This window comes from Brienomyrus brachyistius, unplaced genomic scaffold, assembly GCF_023856365.1.
Source record: "Brienomyrus brachyistius isolate T26 unplaced genomic scaffold, BBRACH_0.4 scaffold45, whole genome shotgun sequence".
In the NCBI taxonomy this organism is placed as follows: Eukaryota; Metazoa; Chordata; class Actinopteri; order Osteoglossiformes; family Mormyridae; genus Brienomyrus; species Brienomyrus brachyistius.
The window spans coordinates 1625668-1647221 of record NW_026042320.1 but is presented as its reverse complement, the minus strand read 5'-3'; the positions used below and the strand labels follow the sequence as shown (position 1 = coordinate 1647221).

Here is a 21554-nt window from a genome sequence, read left to right as displayed (position 1 = left end):
GCAGTGTGGTTTTCGCCCTGGCCGTGGAACAGTGGACCAGCTCTATACTCTCAGCAGGGTTCTGGAGTGTTCATGGGAGTTTGCCCGACCAGTCTACATGTGTTTTGTGGACTTGGAGAAGGCATTCGACCGTGTCCCTCGGGGGGTCCTGTGGGGAGTGCTCCGGGAGTATGGGGTACCGGGCTCCCTTTTAAGGGCGGTTCGGTCCCTGTATGACCGGTGCCAGAGTTTGGTCCGCATGGGCGGCAATAAGTCGGACTCGTTTCCGGTGAGGGTTGGACTCCGTCAGGGCTGCCCTTTGTCACCGATTCTGTTCATAGCTTTTATGGACAGAATTTCTAGGCGCAGCCAGGGCGTTGAGGGCGTCCGGTTCGGTGACCTCAGGATTAGGTCTCTGCTTTTTGCGGATGATGTGGTTCTGTTGGCCTCATCGGACCGTGACCTTCAGCTCTCACTGGAGCAGTTCGCAGCCGAGTGCGAAGCAGCTGGGATGAGAATCAGCACCTCCAAATCCGAGACCATGGTTCTCAGCCGGAAAAGGGTAGAGTGCTCTCTCCGGGTTGGGGATGGGGTCCTCCCCCAAGTGGAGGAGTTTAAGTATCTCGGGATCTTGTTCACGAGTGGGGGAACGATGGAGCGGGAGATCGACAGGCGGATCGGTGCGGCGTCAGCAGTCATGCGGGCGCTGCATCGGTCTGTCATGGTGAAGAGAGAGCTGAGCCAAAAGGCGAAACTCTCGATTTACCAGTCGAACTACGTTCCTACCCTCACCTATGGTCATGAGCTTTGGGTAGTGGCCGAAAGAACGAGATCGCGGGTACAAGCGGCCGAAATGAGTTTCCTCCGCAGGGTGGCTGGGCTCTCCCTTAGAGATAGGGTGAGGAGCTCAGTCATTCGGGAGGGACTCAGAGTAGAGCCGCTGCTCCTCCGCATCGAGAGGAGCCAGATGAAGTGGCTCGGGCATCTGATCAGGATGCCTCCGGGACGCCTCCCTGGGGAGGTATTCCGGGCATGTCCCACTGGGAGGAGACCCCGGGGAAGACCCAGGACACGCTGGAGAGACTATGTCTCTCGGCTGGCCTGGGAACGCTTCGGGATCCCCCCAGAGGAGCTGGACGAAGTGGCCGGGGAGAAGGAAGTCTGGGTCTCCCTGCTGAGGCTGCTGCCCCCGCGACCCGACTCCGGATTAAGCGGGAGATGATGGATGGATGGATGGATGTTCCCCTCTATTCAGTCGCTGTATCCTTTTAACAGAACTGCTCTTGATATTTAACATCCCTCCTCAGCCCATTTTTCAGCATCGTTTATGGTAAAATGGATACCCTCACTCAGGCGTTACCCACTGATCTTACACCAAACTGTCATGGTTAGCACTGTGTTGGTTAGCAGCTAATAGACAAAGAAAAGTGATGGTTGTGTTGCAATTTTAAATATAAATATGCAGAGTTTAACAAAATATAATGTTCGTCAAAACTGAGGTGAGTGTTAATGTGCCACTTAAAAGCTGTACAATAAATTCATTGTTTAAAAGAATCTCTTCTGTGATGAATGTAACGGCTCACTGTGATGTAATATACAGTGCACCAATGCAAAAAGTGGTTTTAATATTTAATTATTCTAATGTTGCACAGTTAAAAGAGCAGTTCAGGATACATTTCACTGGATGTTGTACCTGTATAACTATGCATGTGACAAATAAAGAACCTTGAATCTTAAAAGTCTTTCATTTTCCTAAAGGTGAACCGGTGTGAACTCACAGAGGAATGCTGTGAGGCGCTGGCTTCAGCTCTCAGATCAAACCACTCACATCTGAGAGAGCTGGACCTGAGTGACAATGACCTACAGGATGCAGGAGTGAAGCTGCTCTCTGCTGGACTGGGTATTCCACACTGTAAACTGGAGAAACTGAGGCCAGTATTACTGAGTATTCCACACTGTAAACTGGAGAAACTGAGGCCAGTATTACTGAGTATTCCTTCCACGTAGTAAACTGTATTTATTGAAAGGAAACACATTGTCAATAGGAAAGTAGTTACATTTACTTAAAAGTAATAATTGTATTGGTGATCTTATTTATCAGAGTGTTTTTGTCTGTCTCTCTGCAGGCTGTAGAGTCACAGAAGAAGGCTGTTCTTCCCTGGCTTCAGCTCTAAGGTCAAACCCCTCACACCTGAGAGAGCTGGACCTGAGCTACAATCACCCAGGACACTCAGGAGTGAAGCTGCTCTTATGGAATATTATTTAGCACTATATAACGTAGAATACAAGTTTTATGATATTAAAATGTATGCCAAATATCCATGATGTAATCATTACAATGTAAACATTATAATGTAATCAACACAATGTAATTGTAAGAGAGGATCACTTTTCCCCAATGATGCAGGTTTATAACTCGGCTAAACTGGGCACCAGGCATAAGAAACAGCTCACAACAGAAGTCTAGCAATAAGCCTTTATTACCAGGATTCCACAATTCAGTGTCGCTGCCTCAATAAGTGAATAGAGCACCCAGGCAGCACCACAACCCCCCCACACAATGATCTCAGCACAGCAGTCTCTAAAACATTTGGGAAAACATTTCACACCCAGCTAAAGTTCACACGTGGACAATAAAAAGGCCTGGGCAGCTCACATCAACACAAGGGCCATGAACACCAAAATCACATGTGGTTCCTCCAAAACAACACAAATACACAAGGAAAAAAAATCAATTTATATCAAACAATATTATTTAAAGTAACTAGTTGGGGGAAGACAGCCCAATCCCCCGAAAACAAAACCCACAACACAAACCATAATCCAACTCCTAGAAGGAACCACAAACCTTTCCTGTGGCGCCTGGAATCCACGCCGCTGCCACCAATCGCGGACCGGCGTCATTAGCTTCCCAACTCTGCGCACCCCAATAACTCGCCGTATGTCCCACAATGCAATAATTTTTCCCCAGCGCACGCGCTTCCGCATCTGGCAGCTGCAGCATGGACTCCAAGCACCACCGAGCATATGGGGCCTCCCCCCTTACTCCTTCGCTGACAATTTATGTTGTTCCTCCTTTCCCCTCACAGGTGTTTCCTATTAACCCTTATCACCATCACAATCCCCACCTACACACGCACCCATCCAAGCACACACTAAGATTTTATATGCTTGTATAGTTGTGTTACTTTCTGCACACTATAATTTTGTTTATTCCATTCTGAATCTATCACTCCTTTTTTTTCCTGTCTTTTTTTTCTCCTTTTCCTTCTTTTTTCCCCCTCCTAATATGTCCCTCCACTACGGCCAGCTCACCCACTGCAATGTTTTTACATGTGTTAAAACTGAAATAAATAAATAAAATTAAAATAAAAAGAAATAGATCAACATGAGGGGTCTATACAGAGTTTATAGGTCCCCTCATGGTAAAGCAAGCATGTTTGGCACAGCAGTGCATTCAGACCATGATTCTGCTAAAGCTGCCGGACAGGACAAGGGGAAAAAAATAACATTTCTAGAGCCTCTTGATATGGGAAGTCAGAAACGTCAGGCCTATTTATTGAGATCCGCATGCAAGTTACAAGATGGTCTCCTGGCAGCCTATTGCGGATGTTTGGCTCGAGCTGAAAATATATTAACTGTTAGGCTTTAAAAACGATTGCTGATAGCATAAAATGGTGATAGTTTAAAGCAGAAAATTCCATTGTGAAACGTCTTTATCACCCTTTAAGAAACGCAGATATTTTTCTCTGCTTTTCAGGTGGCTGACGCTACATATTTTCTGATCATTATTATTAATTTCCCTTTGGCATAAATGCATTATTTTTTAATGGAACTGGGATTTTAGTTCCTTCACCTTTCTCTTTCTAGCTCGCTTTTCGGAGGGAAGTTAATGCCGTAGTTTTTATGAGCAGTCCGAAAATGCCACTCCACATTTCCCTTCTTCGGAATAGCAATGGTAGACTGACAGATGAAACAAACGCACTTCGAATATGACCTTGTGGGGAAAAAGTACTCCTCCTTTCATTCCGTATGGAAGTGGTAGGTTATTGGCTTCGTACTTGGTCCTGCTCCCCCATTCAGTTTAATACCCTCTCTTAAGTTTAGTAGAAATAAATTGGAGGTGACTAGGTTGCTTACTGGAGTTTTGCAGCAGCTGGCGTGGTTGATCGCATCATCCTTCCTCTATTTTTTATGTCATGCGATCTACTTAGTCTTTGCGATCGACCAGTAGATCGCGATCGATGTATTGGGCACCTCTGGTATAGAGAGAAAAAGCTTTTGTGCAAATAAGATAAATAACAAAAGGCTATTTAATTTGTTTATTAAAATGACAATGATATAGAGCTCTTCTATAGTAAAGGTAACCTTACAGTAAATAACTTCTGCTCTGATCTGACGCTATATAGAAAATGTAATAAAATAAGATTAACTTGACCTTCTGCGGGGGGGGGCACCCTAATATAATGATAGGGGAAACACTGCTGTCTGTCTGCCATAAAATAAATAAAAGGGGGAATTGGAATTGCATATGACTATGGAGAGAATGGTTGGCTATGGTGAAAAAGGTGTGGAAATTTTTACTAATTCACATAAGGGACAGCATAAAGGGTTGTTTAATTCAGTATCAGAGGAATTCATATATTTGTGTGATTATGATAATCACACTATTATAACTTGATTGTACATCTCTTGAATTGAACTAATTACAGTGTCATGTATGAAACTGCACTTTTTAATACATTGTCTGGCAGAACAGACTGCAAAACTGTAGTCTCAATGGAAAGCTGGATGAAATTCCTAGGGTGGCGTAGTCAGCTGTCCACTGAGTCTACAGTTTTGTAGTTCGGTCTGTCACAGTCTGGCGCAGTTGGCAGGATCATCGTCCTGAGAGCAGAGACGCGTGTTCAGTGTGAATGACTCTTCAGTTGTTTTTCTATTTTTAATTACCTTTTTATTCCTATCCATGTCTTTTTTTCTTTTTGTATGCTCATTATTTAGCCAGTACAGCTGTTTTTATTGTAGCCGAAAACAACAGTGAGTGCCAGTCACTGGCAAATCCCTTGGTTCCCGGTTCCACTCCATCTGTCCTCTGGTGGTCCCCTTGAGCTGTGGACCCCTTTCCAGTGTTCTGCAGCCAGATCCTCCTGAGGCGCACGGAAGCGGAAGTTGGCAAAGTGAGATGTGGCAGTAGGCCTATGCATGCAATTGACTGGAGTATGGAGAGTAAAGCCTTTCGTTTTCTTTAATAAAAGTTGTCCATGTATTTTCTCATATGCGAGGACATCACAACTGCCACTACACTTGTTGATGTGTAAGTGTGCCCTATTCAAACAATAAAGAGAAACTACATGCAGCACTGAAAAACTATTCCACGGCCAAAAAAAATGTAAACATTCTTTCTATATCAGAAGCTAGTCTCTGACTGAAATTTCTATAAATCTTTATATAAACTGATAGCAATTAACCTAAGAGTGCATGCTTGGATTGTAGTATCTGCATGTACTGTGGAACTAAAAAGAATCATAATCAACATATACAATTACGTAAATGAAAAACAAATACGTTGCATTTTCCTTAATACTTTTGCACGTTGCCATAATTTATATTTAATTTAAAGTATGAAGCACCCAAGCAAAGTTTATGTTGAAATAATACTCAAGATTCTTAAGTCTTAGCTCTGGCACAGTGGTGGATCTAGAAAATTTTACATGGGGTGGCAAGAGATTTTAACAGAGTGGCATGGAGGTTCAGTGAGAAACCGACTATCATTCAGAATCGTGGAGCTCAGGAGCATACTTACACTGAAAAAGTGACAATTTATCTATAAGCATTTGGACTCTCATGGTTAAAACAATGCTGATTGTACTTTTCATTATCACTGACCAGTTGTTTTTCTTTGTTGTGCTGTGCAGCAGAACGTTTCACAAATATATCCAAATTAAGAGCCTTTGCACGCTGTCTGTCAGGTTGCACACACACACACACACACACACACACAAACAGTCAAATGCATTCATACATGTATATATATATATATATATATATATATATATATATAATCAGGAGTGATACTTTCACCACAAAATGTCACCCATGTGCACTGTGTCTTCGAGTAGTGAACCAGTTTTCAATATAATGGTTAAAAAGGTTCAAACCTTCAGTGCCTCGTACCATCTCTACCAGTGTTTTTTTCAACAGGGAAAATACAACTTTTATGCTGGCCTTAGAAGCACAACTTCAAAGAATAGCTGCCATGCTTCTGCCTAGCATGGCAGAGGGAGTAAAATGGTATGGGACTGCATTGGTGCTGGTAAGGTGGGTGATTTACACAGAGTACAAGGTGCAGTGAACCTGCAAGGTTACCGCTCTGTTTTACAACTCATGCCACCCCCTGTGGTCAGCACTTCTATCAAGCAGCAAGGCTGATTCAAAGCACACTGGTGAAAGATGAGGAATCCAGAGAACTGTCCTGCTTGACTGGCCTACAGAATCATCACATCTCCAGCCTATCAAGCTCATGTGAGACCAGCTTCACCGTGAGGTCAGAGAAAATACCAAGCCAGTCCCACCTCTGGGAATAGCAGGATTGACATTTCCCCTAATATTGTCATAAACGGACAGCTCTAATGGCAAAGGACTGCAAAGCTGTAATTGCTGCAAATATAGTTTTCATACAGTTTGATTAATTGAAAATGAAGATGAAACTTATTGCAATATTTATTATATCACAAAGCAGAAGGCAGCAGGGAAAAGTAAAAAAAGAATCACCCCAGATGGGACTTAAAACCACGATATCCAGCTCAGAAAGTCAGGGCCGTGGGCGTTTGGCCAGTGGGGCAACCGGCAGACCTGAGCTTATGACCGGGACACTTGACTCACAATGGAAGCTCAGCAAATTATAAGCAAGCCTGCAAAAGTGACATGAATGGATCTGTGTTATCTATGGTAAAATGCATGTTGGGGCTGAGACATTAACACTCACAGTCCAGGAGAAGATGACATCCATCACTGGATCTCAGTCAAATGCGCTCATCGAGTTTCCGCTATGCCTTTGGCATTTAATGTTTGTACTTAGCTATAGAGTGGCAGGAACACAAATGAATGGGAAGTTTTTAAAAAAAATTGCATTACAGCAATACGTCACACATGACTATGTAAGGGAATAGATGAAACCCTGCATACATCACTATACCAGTGCAATTCAGTACGAAGTGCACTGACATGATTCGTATGATTCCTGGTTTATTTGGAAAATTTAGGTCCACCATCAGCTAAGTGTTATATTTATGATGCAAATTGATGACACTATTTGGCAGACACAATATCAGACTGAATTTATTTTATAATTTTAAAGGTTAGGGTTAGGGTTAGGGTTAGGGTTAGGGTTAGGGTTAAATACAGTTCTGGGTGTTGGACATCTTGTTAGCCTTAGAAATCTATAATGCTCCCCCTCAAGAGAGAGTAAACGACTGCAGGGCATTACAAAGGTCCAGAATGGATTTTTCATTTACAGATGTCTTCTCTGGCTGTCGTGACCAGTATCTCACTCCGGACCAGTGGTGGATCCAAGGGCGTAGATTTGCTCTGGACATTGGTGGGGACCTATGACTCCACCCCCCCCCCCCCATCCCCTGCCCCACCCACCAACCCCACCACCCCAACTCCGTCCACGGAATGCATGTTTTTTTAATATGCTGCAAAATGCAAAATCACTTTACATTAATACTAGCAATGCTTCGATTGATATTAATCCACTCGAAATGCAATTCATTAAGTTAAATTAAGGAATAGTGTAATGTCAAAGGAATGTTTAATAACTGACAAAAAGATAGTTTAATAAAGACTATTCTTTATTGAGCCATAGTGCAAATGAAACATCTCAAACATCTGTATATATAAAAGTAGATTACATCTAAAAATGAACTACTGTTAGGTACCACACAACAGCTCAATGCCTATTGCTCCTATATGAAGGAGCCAAAAACATGCCTTCGCCGCTCGTTAACAGAAATAAACTGCTGGCATATTTGTCTGACATCAATATTGTGCAGACTGTTCTGGTGGACATGGTATACAGCAGCATTGTTCATTCTCATTTGTGTCATTGTTGATCTGAGCCAGGTTTTTAGTCCCCTGAGAGAACTGAAACTCCTTTCAGCTTCAGCTGATGACACCAGGGTAACTAAAAGCAGTCTGACAAGGGTTTCAATTAGATCAAATAGCCCCCTCACCTCCACTGGCATTCCTCTCACGATAGTAGCCACTTCTGTACTAGATTTGTAATTGTATTTGGACTTGAACATGGCTAGCTGAACTTTTAGAGTCTCCCTGTTAAGTTCTGGATACTGATCAACAATATCATCCACCTCTCCTGTGAGAAGAATGTCTTCCAGCCTGTTCAAGACACCTAGATCTGGTTGGTTAAACCTCTCCTGAAACTGGACATCAACACAATCCAACAAACTCTTCAGGTGACTTGTGAGTGTGCTGGCTAGCCCCACCGGTATATCTCCTTGATGTTTGTCTTTGGTGAGGCATCTGAATGGGTTCAATGCCAAGAGAGTCCACCATTTTCACTGCATTCTTAAAAATCTCCTGAAATCTTTCTTCATTCCTTTTGAACTGGAGAGTTGATGTAACACACTCTATTGATTGTTGCATTCCTGCAATAGTTGCAATCCATTTCTGCAGAGACTTGTTCAGACATTCTAGCTCCTCAATAACTTCTAATGCCAAAAGAAGCCCCAGCACAGTTTTACCTTTTCCAAACCTCTCACGCAGTCCATTCGCCCTGGCACCTGTGCTAGATCCAGTTGCTGCCATCTCCTCTAAGCTTGTCAAGACGCTTTCATAGTGAGACAGCACTGCTTTGATAGCAGTTCCCCTTACTGTCCACCTGGTTGGATAGAGAGGTCTGAGTGATGCTGATGGTACATCTGAATCTGCTGCCACAGCTGCAAACATAGTTTTGAATTTTCCAGACTGTTTGCTTAATGACCCTAGATCATGTACCCACTCTAAAGCATCTCGAATTAAAGGACTAGCTTGGCATGCAGCCTGTGTGATTAGGTTAAGGCAGTGAGTTCCACAGTGTACATATAAAGCCAATGGCTGATGTTTCTTCAGTACTGCCTGAGCACCTGAATATGCTCCAGACATGTTGGCAACACCATCATATGTCTGACCTCTTAAACATGTCATCGGAATATTCAAATAAAGCACATCCACAGCCATCTTGGCAATCTCCACTCCTGTAGTTCCTGAGACCTCATATAAGCCAATAAAAACCTCATGTGGAACCAGGTCCTCATCCACATACCTTAAACATATAGACGCTTGCTCTGCACCTGAGATATCTTGAGTACCATCTATAATGATTGAGAACTGCAGGACAGATAGAGACTGGATAGTCTGTGCAATATTTCTGACAATGCTGTTTCCTAACATCTGCAAAATCTCATTTTGCACTTGTGGAGAGGTATAGTCATGACAATGGCATAGCCAGTCAGAAAGACAGGCATCATCCTTGGCTTTATATTTTAAATATTGAAATAGGTTACCATCGTCTTTGTCATGACCACGCAGTGCCAAACCCTGCCTAGTAAGATACTGTACTGCACCTACAATAATTCGTAAGCAGTGTCTGGCATTTTCCTGTTGTTTTGACCAGGCAGTTGAGAGTTGTGTATTTATTGGGACTGCTTCTTGACAACTAACTGTGACTGCATGATGATGGGATTTAGTATTTTGATGGCGTTCAAATCTTTCAAGAGCATATTTCCAGTGAACCCCTTTGAGCAGAATGCAGGGTCTGCCTTTTTTGACATAGTACTTTTCTGTATGGTATATATTTTCACACAGTGAAATCAGAGAATTCCCTTAACTGTGGGGCTATAATGAAGCCATGGATATTCTTTGTACCACCTTTCCTGAAAATGGAGGACCCTATTGGATAATGTTTGAACAGGGATGGATTTGGTGTTAGGCTGGTTTGGCTTATTTATAATATGCAGAATATCTCCACTACTACACTGTTCTTCATTGTTGTCACTTTCACTGCTACTCTCCCTGCTGCTCACTACAGGTGGACCAGTTTCCTTAGAAATACACCACATTATACAATTAGTCATACTGTAAGACTGACTATGATGATACATATGTGACTTATCCTACCGCTTATCCTACTGGGTCGCGGGGGGTCCGGAGCCTATCCCGGAAGCAATGGGCACGAGGCTGGGAACAACCCAGGATGGGGGGCCAGCCCATCACAGGGCACACTCACTCATCGTTCATGCACACATACACTCCTAATTTAGCAACTCCAATTAGCCTGAAGGCCAGGGAATACAACAAAGGTAATTTATGCTTACAGATCTGAAATCAGCAGATCACATTTATGTGCCATCATGTATGTTAAGTTCTTGTTGCTGTTTAGCGGAGAACTACTACACGGGAGAGAAGTATCCAGGCTGAAAAATATCTTCTGGAATTTTACTGAGGTCAGTCATTGGCCCCAAAGTGGCATTCCCATATCAGTTGAAATATGCAATTGTCTGCATGCATAAACTTGCCTCTTACGCCATACTCCATGCTAGGAAATAGCTATGAAAAGATTGTACTCGTACTCACCTCAATCTGGGAATACTATTGTTGTTAAATAGCTATGCATAAGATTACATTTGCCATGGCTGAGACTGAATCACTTTCAATCACTACATGATGGTTATTAGGCATTTAATTACTAGCGGCTGTCAGTGATTGTTAATTGCTGTATAGTAACTTGGGAGAATGACACTGTGGATGCTGGAGCAACCGATTCTGTGTGCAGACTCACCCCTTTAATACGATGACAGTGTAGTTCTGCTTTAGCGGGATGATTACTGTGCATCTGGTGACAAAGATTTACGATGGATAATTTAAAACCCAAGTACTGGAATACTTTGCCAAACAGAATATCCTGATGAGCAAATTAATTTCATTATGAAACTTTAAAATAAAAGTTATTTTTGGTGATGGTAACTTTCAGTTCCCCACGATTCCCCAGTTCCAGTCCTGCAGGCCTAGTCTGCACCCAGATTTTAATACTCAAACACCTTATTCAGCTCACTAGCCAATTGCCAGGTTTAGTAGGCGTATTTGACAGGTCCTTGCAAACTGGTTCTCCAGGACTGGAATTGGGGAACCCTGATATATAGCATTATATACTGTATATAAAAAATGTAATCATAATTGTGGGGTGTATTTTTCTAAATCAGATTTTCAGGAACTGGACTGATGTTTTTGTTTGTGTCATTTTTTTTAAAATATATGTATCATACTACTGTGCTTATTTCTCCCACAGTAAAATAAAGGACATTCGTTTTTTGTCAAGAAGAGCAAATAAAGCTGAACAATGCATCATTGAAGTAATAAAGTTTGTCTGTTTTATCAATACAGATGCAGCTTAATTGTGAAGTTGGACTTTACTTAGGAATACCATTCCTATGCTGTTATACTCGTATGGGTCATTTGTCTTTGTTGTGTAGCTGTTAATTGTCTCCAAATGTCATGAACTCTACTTCAGAGAAAATGAAGCTCTGATAACAGTGTGTGAATTGTATGTTTGTGGTGTTCTGCTTTCCATGTACAGTTGAAGTGCTTTTCATACTCTTCACTACCTCTGTTACAATTCAGTAAAACACAATTTTTCCCACCAAGTGACATTTGTTATTAATTCATTTTGGGTAACTTGGGAAATTCATGTTTAAAATCAGTTTTTTAAACAAGCCTGGCTCTGAGCACATAACATTTTGCATTTATACATATATAGTGTCACTTGTTTTGCATTTTTTTCCCTTATATAACATGTGGTAACATCATCAAAATCACACTTTAGCTAGTTGATTTTTTAAAGACTGAACTGCACTTTAAAATGTGACCAAGTGCTACTCTGTACTTCTGTACTACTGGTAGAATCTGGAGGCCGTTAGCTGGGAAAGATGAAAAGAATTGAGGTACGAACTTTATGTAGTGAAGGCTTTGCAAATAAATCTGCTGATCAGCTGGCTGTCATGACTTTCACAGTCACAAATAATCCATGTTGTTGCACATTTAAAAACGATGTCTATGAATAGATATGAAGGTGATCAAAAGGCTCCAAAAAACACTGACAAATCCTGACAATCCCCAGTCATAGCAACTACTTTTGAAAGGCCAATACATCAAAATGTATTTGAAAAAATATTGTAGGTCAATGAAACGTGTCCCACCCCAGTGGTTAAATGACACAGAATTTGATGCACTCCCCAAAGGTGTGGCCCCAAGTAAAAATACCAAGTTTGGCCTCAAACGACCAAAGAATTGCTGAGATATGTTAACACACAGTGATTGGCGGCATCACCATCAAAATCATTTGAATGTGATGGACAAATCACTTTGCAAGTCAAAAGTTCCTCAGGTTTCACTTATGAGGCTGGGTACTAAGACAATCCATCCATTCATTCATTCATTTTCTTAACCGCTTATCCCACTGGGTTGCGGGGGGTCCGGGGCCTATCCTGGAAGCAATGGGCATGAGGCAGGGAACAACCCAGGATGGGGGGCCAGCCCATAGCAGAGCACACTCACACACCATTCACGCTCACACGCACACCTACGGGCAATTTAGCAAGTCCAATTAGGCTCAGCACGTATTTGGACTGTGGGAGGAAACTGGAGTACCTGGAGGAAACCCCACGACGACATGGGGAGAACATGCAAACTCCACACACATGTAACCCAGGTGGAGACTCGAACCCCGGTCCCAGAGGTGTGAGGCAACAGTGCTGACCACTGCACCACCATGCCGCCCCCCCCCCCAGGTCAATCCATTCAACAGTTATTAGCCACAAGGCATGTTTACTTATTGCAACACCACCTAGTGGTGGAATGACACTATTTTTGTTCTTATTCCTCAGAATTGGGCCCCAAGTCCAGTCACCAAATCAATTTTATCCAATCAAAGTTTTGTTGAGATATGGCCACACATCCTGTTCAGTGGCTTTGTCATCAAATTCATTGGATGATAGTGGCCATAGCATCTGACTTTTAGTAACTTTTGGTCACAATCCCTTCTAGATGATGCACCCCAAATTTGATGATGATTTGATCAACAGCCTAGGTTTCCAAAGAACTTTTTTTTCAGAAAAATTCAAAATGACAATATGACAGACTTAATTAATGAGTGCAATCGAAGTTAGACAAGCCATGGCTTTAAACACACCAAAGATCATAATCCCAGGCTTAAGAATTCAGAATTTACATGCAGAAACATATCTTGAAATTTGACCTGATGGTGTTGCTACAGGAATGAATGGATTAAACCCAAATTTGGTGAGCCAGTATTTTGGATGGGCCTCTGACAGGGTGCCAAATTACAAAGTAGAAGATTGGACAAATTTTTGGCCTGTGCAAAATAAGTAGGTTTTTTGAAAAATTCAGAATGACAGAAAATCCAATAAGGAAATTAACGGCAATGGATGAATTTGAATCGGGATGACCAAAGGATTCAGAGGAATGAAAGATCACAAATCTAGTCCAAGGGGTGTTAACATACTTCATGTATCAAGTATAATACCCGTAAGAAATGAGTTTATTATAAGAATGTCCGCTAAAGTCAGCTAAAACTGCTTAATTTCATTCTTTTTAGCTTTGCTCTGACTTTAGCTGAGTATTTTGTTCACCCTGGTGCTTGTTGGTAATACCCCAGTGAGTACAGTGCACGCCCCCTCCCCCAAACAGATTCTTCCCAAAAAAACGCGCCAACTTCCTTCACGAGGGAAAGATTTGGGATCCATTTAGCCTTTATTTATTTGTAATAGAGTATAAACGACTCACATACTTTAATTAATTACTTACATTCAGTGCTGTGTGTGGTTGTGCATTGACTTTAATAGGAAGGAGTGTCTGCAGGTTTTCTGCCACACACAGGTACCAGCCCGTGTCCTTCCTCTCCAGTCGCCTCATTGTGACGCTGAGCACTTTATTAACTCTTTCATCACTGAGCTCCACAGGCCTCCCATCCAAACTCCCAGAATTCTCTACACAGGAGCCCCTGCCCATCCTACACCACATCATGTCAATGTAAATGTCAGTATAGTGACACTGAATACTGACAGTGTCTCCTTTCATAGGCGTCACCTCCTGTTTGTCCACAAGCTGCCCTGGAGATCCTGAAGACACAAATCAGAAACAAAGGAAGCACTTACGTTTGAATAACAATAAGATATTCTCACTATGATTATGAACCAGTAACAAGATATTTATATCGTCTTTCCGTACATTTTATGCATATCTATAGCTAAGCTATGACATTTGTCATATTACTTATCATACTTAACACGGGGGCAGCATGGTGGCGCAGTGGTTTGCCCTGCTGCCTTACAGCAAGAAGGTCCTGTGTTCAATCCCAAGTCCTTTCTGCGTGGAGTTTGCACGCTCTCCCTCTGTTTGTCTGAGTTTTCACCAGGCGCTGTAGTTTCCTCCCACGGTCCAAAAGCATTCAAGAGGGGTTGAATGGTGAGTCTAAATTGGTCCTGTAGTTGTGTGTGCACCCTGTGGTGTGTTGGTGATTCCCCAGGGTTGGTTCCCACTTGTGCCCAGTGTTCTTGGGATAGGTTCCAGTCCCCAGGCAACCCCAGTTGGAATTAAGTGGCTTCAGAAAATGGATGGATGGATACTTAACACCCTGTAGAAGCCCATGTAAACTGATATGGTTACTTTTTCCATGCTACATTTATCATATTGGGAAAAATTTAAATGCATAGCAGCGGCCCTTCTACCTCTGACGAGCTAAAAGGTGTGGCACAAGTCCCCTTATCCTCAGGACACTTTATAACTGTGTCATCAAGAGCATCCTAACTGGATGCGTCGCCGGCTGGTATGATAGCCACACCACCTACCCCAGCAAAGCTCTGCAAGTAGCAGCACGGTGTGGGGAATATCATTATGAGATGAGCTTCCTGTCAGGGTCAGCTCCTGTTGTCCCAGTCTTGCATCCATAGCTTCTGGCTTTGACCTTGAATAGGATAAGTGCTACAGCCAATGGATGGATATTCATATTATTAATATTATTAATTATTAATATTAAATAAATTTAAAGAATATATACCATGCAGTGTTGGCCTCCCATCTGCAGGGTAGGCCACACGAATCCCAGCCATAGTCTGTGCCTATGTGTATAGACTTTGCATGTCCTGAATATGTCACATTAGACATGGATTGATATCAAACTTGGTACTTCATTAAAGCTAAATCAATAACGTAAAACATTCCCATTTAAATATTCAATTGCTTGGAAAAAGGCCTATTTACCAATTAAACCAGCAGCAATAGCACATAAATCCATTAAATACACAGATTAAGTTTAATTTGGTCTCAGATATTACAAAACACTGACATTAGGTCTATATATTTGTGTGTTTTTTTCCCATTAGCCTAGCCTACTTTTTGTCTCTGGGGAAAAGGATACGAATGAACTCGCATGTACGCTAAACATGACTTTATACACAAACACGGAATGTAGTGTCCAGTGTTCAAACTCATTGATTTCAGGTCATTTTCACCTGTTGAAATGATTGAAGACAACAAAAAGATCATTTAAAGCATAAATGCATTTATTTTCTAATTAGATGTCAGCAAAACATTAAACATTTGTATGTAGTAATTGCAAGAAAACAAAAAGAAAACAAAATGTACCATTTTAAGTTTCTGGTACTGTGACATAACACTGATATCAGCGCATTTAACAACGTTACACATGACAGGCTAAACTATTCCTTCTAAGCTAGGTATCCTAAACTCAGTACGTCCAAACAAAAGCAAAAACAGAAATACTGTCACAGGTCCAGGGCGGATTGAGAGCGACAGCGTGTCATGGAGCAAGCAGAAACAGAGAGTGGACGACTCACTCAGGGATTCAAAGGAGGAAAGGGGATAAACACTAGAGACACTAATAAAAACAAAAGCAGACCACGAGGGGTCAAAAACAAGACAAGGAACAACAGTAATCAAATAAGAAATCGGTCGGTGGGTCACAAGCTTTTTTTTTTTTTTTTCCCTCCACCACCCCCCCTCTGCGGAGGACCACTTTATTGTGCCCGAGATGTTATTTCAGGTGGAGTCTAGGACCCAACCTGACACGTGTGTATAGACAAACAGGCACACACATATACAAGCATACGTTCCCACCCTCATGCAGACATAAACAAATATTTACACATTCACCCAACATTTACACACACAGAAATGAACGCTGTACACATACTCTCACTCCCCATATATACTCTATGTGGACCCCTATTTTTCCTCTGGCGAGGAGACCAGAAGATCACCCCGGACCCGCAGTAGCCGAGAAGCCCACCAGCCCAGACCCCGACCAGACGGCCAGCTCTTCCTCTCAGCCCCCAGCCCCAAATGGCGAACAGGGAACGGGGGTGTGAAAAGACCCCATGCCCCCCTTTGCCCGCTCAGATGTGGTGTTGGTGTGTGTTGTTCTAAAGTGCTTTTAAAACAGGTGAAGGGCATGGCACTAACCACCCCCTGCCGACCAACAGCTGGTGTTAGCTCCGCCTCTCCCCAGAGCCCTCAATGTCTATGTGTGATTAAAATTGAGATGTGGGCCCTGGCACCAGAGGTAAGGCTGAATGAACAGACCGCCCTCTGGATGCCATTCTGTGTGCCCACCCCCAAGGCCCTAAATGTATGTGTCATGAGAGAGTAAGTAATGAGAGTGTCTACGTTGTAGTGTATGAATGAGGTACAGGTGGTCGCGAGGGGACAGAGGAGGAATACCTACCTTGCATCCCAGCAACGCACCTACACCTCAAAGCCCTACATGTGTGGTGGTGTGATGGAGCGGGAGGAGGGAAGCATTTAGGGATGGGGAGGAAAGGAATGGGGGGGGCAAAATACCTCCCCCCCCGGAGCCAGCTCCCCCGCTGACCCCCATAGGCACTCCCCGTTCCCCGAAATCCATCCAGGGAGGGGGGCCCAGGCCCATCCAGACCGGGGCCCAAGGCAGCAGCACCACCGGGCCCCACAGAGCCCAAGGCGCCCCACCGGACCCCACTACAAAGGAAAAGCTACCCCCGCCCCAGCATTCAGTCAACTCCCAGACTGCACAAGACAAAAGACATCCAAAGACATTGTACCTCTCTGAAAGGTAGAAACGTTTCACCGCTCGTCCAAGCAGCTTTGCATGTGCAAATGCACAACCCCTCACTCAACAGAGGTAGAGGCATTAGGCACAACCTGTCTCCAATTTAACCTGCGGCCCTCTCATCATTTGCCAAAACAAAAATAATTCCCAGGAAAAAAACAGACCCAATTCACACCTCCACCAGGTGGACCACCCTTAACGACCCACTCTATTGGAGTAGGAGGGACTGGTTACATCTACCCGCAACTCCCCCCCCCCCACTTTGTTTCACTCAACCAGCCCCCTTATACTACTTACCCAGGAGGATAAATATGTGGACACTTACTACCTCCCTCAGGCTGAAGAAGCTGCTTGGATGAGCAGCGAAACGTTTCTAACTTTCAGAGACAAGTCCAGTTGCCACGAGTCAACCACCAGAGAGTATGGTCTAAGGTTGCCTGGTCCTTCTGTTCCTCTGTGGTGAAGGGTACCTTAAGGGTACCTTCACCACATTGCCATTTGATACTGACACCTTCACATTGCCTACTTCTAAATCGCCAATGATCATTTCTTCCAATAAGAATTTGTCCACCTTAGTCTCAACAATATCCAAATTTATTGCATTCAGTTGGAATTCACTGTTTACAACTTCTACTGCCACATCCACAATTTCCAATTCAAATGCTTTTTCAAAAGCCTTTTCTCTAGTCTCCTCCACTTTGACTTCTCCAATTTGTACTTGTACAATTTCAAAACCAAATTTACTTTGATCTAAATATTCGAGATCAAACTGGCAGAGGTCTACCAGCACAGCTCCTATCTCCAGACTGTCTCGATGGTTGTCTACAGGCTTTATGGAGATTGTCCTGTTATTCATCACAAAAGCCTCCAACCCATGTACATCTATCCCCTTATCCCTCCCAAGCTGGCTAGTGGGTGGAGTTACTTGGGAGCACTCCTCTTCATCACCCCAGCAGATGATCTCTTCCCACTTGTCCCAGGCTGCCCAATAAGCATCATCCGTCCAGCTAACTGCCTTGGCAATTCGCCTTCGGGAATGTGACTCCGTGGAACTGTCAGCCTGGTCAGAAGGTGATTCTGCTGGGGAGCACAGCTCTTTCTCATCTCCCCAGTCAATCACCTCTCCCCACTTGTCCCAAGTTGCCCAGTATCTGTCATCGCTCCAGCAAACAGCTTTCTCAAATCGTCTGATTCTGAATGAGGAAAAACAACATACAGGCAATGCAATGGAGCTGTCAGTCACTCCTGACATGTGGACTACACTTCTGCACTGACCCACACCTTCCCAATCAACAACTGCATTACTGCACAGGCAGAGCTGCTATCTTCGGTCAGCTGGCTGGCGTGAGAATCTCAATTCCAGACAAGTCTGCACATTCATCTCCATATGTGTAACAGTCTAACTACCTTGTAAATAGTCTGGAGGGTTTGCAGACTACCCCAACACTTTTGATGGAGCTAATTTTAGGTTTATAATGGAACAAAACAGATTGACTACAAGACATCTTGAGTGAGGGTTGGCAACCCTGCATATGACACTAACTAACCTGCACATAAAATTTAAATATAATCCAAACAATATACTGAATTTTACACAAACATATTTCAATATACAGTCATACCTCGGCTCACGAACTTAGTTCCTGACGTGAAAAGTGCGTGAAATCAATCAATTTCTCCCATTTTAAATAATGTAAATGTGTATTATGTTCAATATGTTTAAACTTCAGAAACGCTGCATTCCTTCAATTTTTTATATTTTTCTGTGACCAAGAATCCATCCATCCATTTTCCAAACCGCTTATCCTACTGGGTTGCCTATCCCGGAAGCAATGGGCACGAGGCAGGGAAAAATCGAGGATGGGGGGGCCAGCCCATTGCAGGGCACACTCACACACCATTCACTCACACATGCACTCCTACGGGCAATTTAGCAAGTACCCGGAGGAAACCCCACGACGACATGGGGAGAACGCGACCAAGAATATAGACTTAAATTAAAATAACTTTACTTGTAACAAATAATGCTGTTGGCACGTCAAACTGTCGGTGCAGCGGTAAGAAAATCGGGAGAAGACTAACAATAATAGAGGATTTATAAATGGAAAAATAAGTTCACATAACACGTTATTCACCATGAACTAGGACATATCGCCGTCTTTCTCTTTAGGTCACTCTATACATACATATATACACTTCGAGCACGCGCAGTACAACTCAACACCCCCTACCGTACAATCAAATTATGACAGACTGTGCACATATAACTGAGAGCTTACATTTACATTTACATGCTAACAAATGCTAAATTAAATAAAACATTAAAACTGAGCATACGCTGGTCGCTCGAAAGACGCCAAAACACGGAAAAGAACCACAAAACATCCCCCCAAAAAACTAAACAATCAACATTAAAAGACTGAGTAACAGTCAAATGCAGTAATTTCGAAAATATGATTTTTTTTTTATTATTATTATTATTATACTGGACATTTCTTCGCGTTTCGGGTGGTTCTTTGGGGAGCTTTCATTGGACCCTTTTCGGACGTTTGTGTGTTCGACAACCGGTACAAAACATTTTGGAACATCTGGTTCGTAACCCGATTTATTCGTGATCAGGACTGTTCGTGGGTCGAGGTACCACTGTACATACAAAGACAGATACTAAATAATAAGATAAGCTATACGATAAAATGGGAGCAGAAATGCAACGTACCTTGCCATCTTGGTGCAGAAAAGCAAGTGAAGCCGCGTCTTTCAAACCGGTAGCTTCCCACGTGCTGAGGCATCAAATGTAACCAAGCAACAACATAACTAAATAATAACATCATAATACGTATAGTTGTTATATAATAATGACAGTTTTATAAGTTTTTTATTTACTTTTAGAAGTAAATAAGAAAAAAAATTGTGTAAGAACTGCAAAGCAAGAATATAGTAGTAAGCATGAATCACACATTCAGCTCTGGATAATATCAGACAATGACTTAAAGACACGTGAAATGAACTGCACTCTTGGAGTCTGTCTCTCCCCAAAGCACTATGCACGGTAACTTGTTTAATATGGGAATTATAAAATGACACTTTGGTAACATTTCAAACTGTTGTATCGCGATACATAGCGATCAGTATGTCGAACTGTCACGCCCAGCTCGTACGATCCTCATGTGTGCCATGCCCCCCTGATTATCCACGTGTGCTTCCCCATTATACCCAGCTGTGTCCGATTACTTTCGCCCAGTCCTGTCTATTTCAGTCCATGTCTTTCATTCCTGGTCCGTCATTGATGTTAGTTAGTCGATGTTCGTGCTTCGTCCCGTTTTAGTGCTAATAAATCCCAGTTTCCCCGTGTTCTGCCTGCCTGTTTCCTGCCCGTGCGATCGCGCTCGCAACCAGCCCGAAACCTGACATGAACAAGGTTATAAATCACACAAGCTTCCCACAAGAACCTGTAATTAGACTAAGCGCGTACCACACTGGGCCCGGCTGCCTTATACTGCAACCGAGCACGATCGCATCCTGCCCCCCTCCCCAGTTCTGCCCCCCTGTTGCACTTACTGGTCCGGACGCGAGCACATTTTGTCATCAACCTGCAACTTTTTGTGTGAAAGAAACATAAGAAGCAAAGCTGTGTACCACAGTAGGGTAGAATTCATGGTTAATTTCGTGGCTTATTTGGGGCGGTTTTGAGTATGATGACACACACAGATTTGTCAAGTATACAAAGCAGAGGTTTTTATTTATTCGTGCTGCACGTATAGGAAGATCCACACTTTATCAAATATCTCAGGCAGACTGATGCTGCGCGGGATACCGGTGCCAAAAAGGTATTGCGGTACCGCATTTTTGAAAGCTGTTCGGTATTACATTACATTACATTTCTTCAGTACTTGTCCTAATTACACTATTTTCGCTTCCGCTAACTATGGGATCATGACGATGGACTCTATATAGCAAAACCACTGCCGAAACTAAGTTATACACTAAGTTAGATCTGCACCCATCATGCTATATAAAATACTAAAACGTCAGCTAGTTAAGTATGATGTCCATAGCTTCACGTCAGTGATTTATGTCAGGGATATACATTGACGTCATCAAAGTTTGATGTTTGAATAATAAATAGATAATAAAGCATAATGTGCTGCGTGGAAAGTGTTTTATATGTGATAAGGTCATCAGAGCTGTATTATGGGATGTCACCAAGACAGGTAATGCTAATACTTAAAAGTAAATAGCATAATCATACAATGATAAGAAACAGAATAAGACAACAACATTTCTTGAAATTTGGCCTGTGGGTGGCGCTAGAGTGATGGATGGATTGAACCCAAATTTGGTATGAATAGTTGGAACTGACCTCTATCGATGTGCCAAATTTAAAAAAAGTTGCCAA

The 21554-nt window shown here is 42.8% G+C and overlaps 1 protein-coding gene and 1 pseudogene across 3 annotated transcripts in view; both read right to left on the bottom strand.

Moving 5' to 3' along the window:
- The window catches only part of LOC125723068 (uncharacterized), a 124717-nt gene extending 104359 nt beyond the window's left edge, over positions 1-20358 (bottom strand). Inside the window, exons 1-2 of one of the 3 annotated variants that reach the window (XM_048999510.1) lie at positions 19875-19883; positions 17730-18351 (exon numbers count right to left, since the gene is read on the bottom strand). In XM_048999510.1, coding sequence (XP_048855467.1) covers positions 17730-18351; positions 19875-19882 — 630 coding nt within the window. In that variant the 5' untranslated portion in view covers position 19883. Of the gene's footprint in view, positions 1-17729; positions 18425-19874 lie in introns of those variants that run through there. The other 2 variants (XM_048999508.1, XM_048999506.1) reach the window with 2 other exon arrangements.
- LOC125723040 (cytohesin-1-like) overlaps positions 1-21554 on the bottom strand; it is a 458952-nt pseudogene that overhangs the window by 135605 nt on the left and 301793 nt on the right.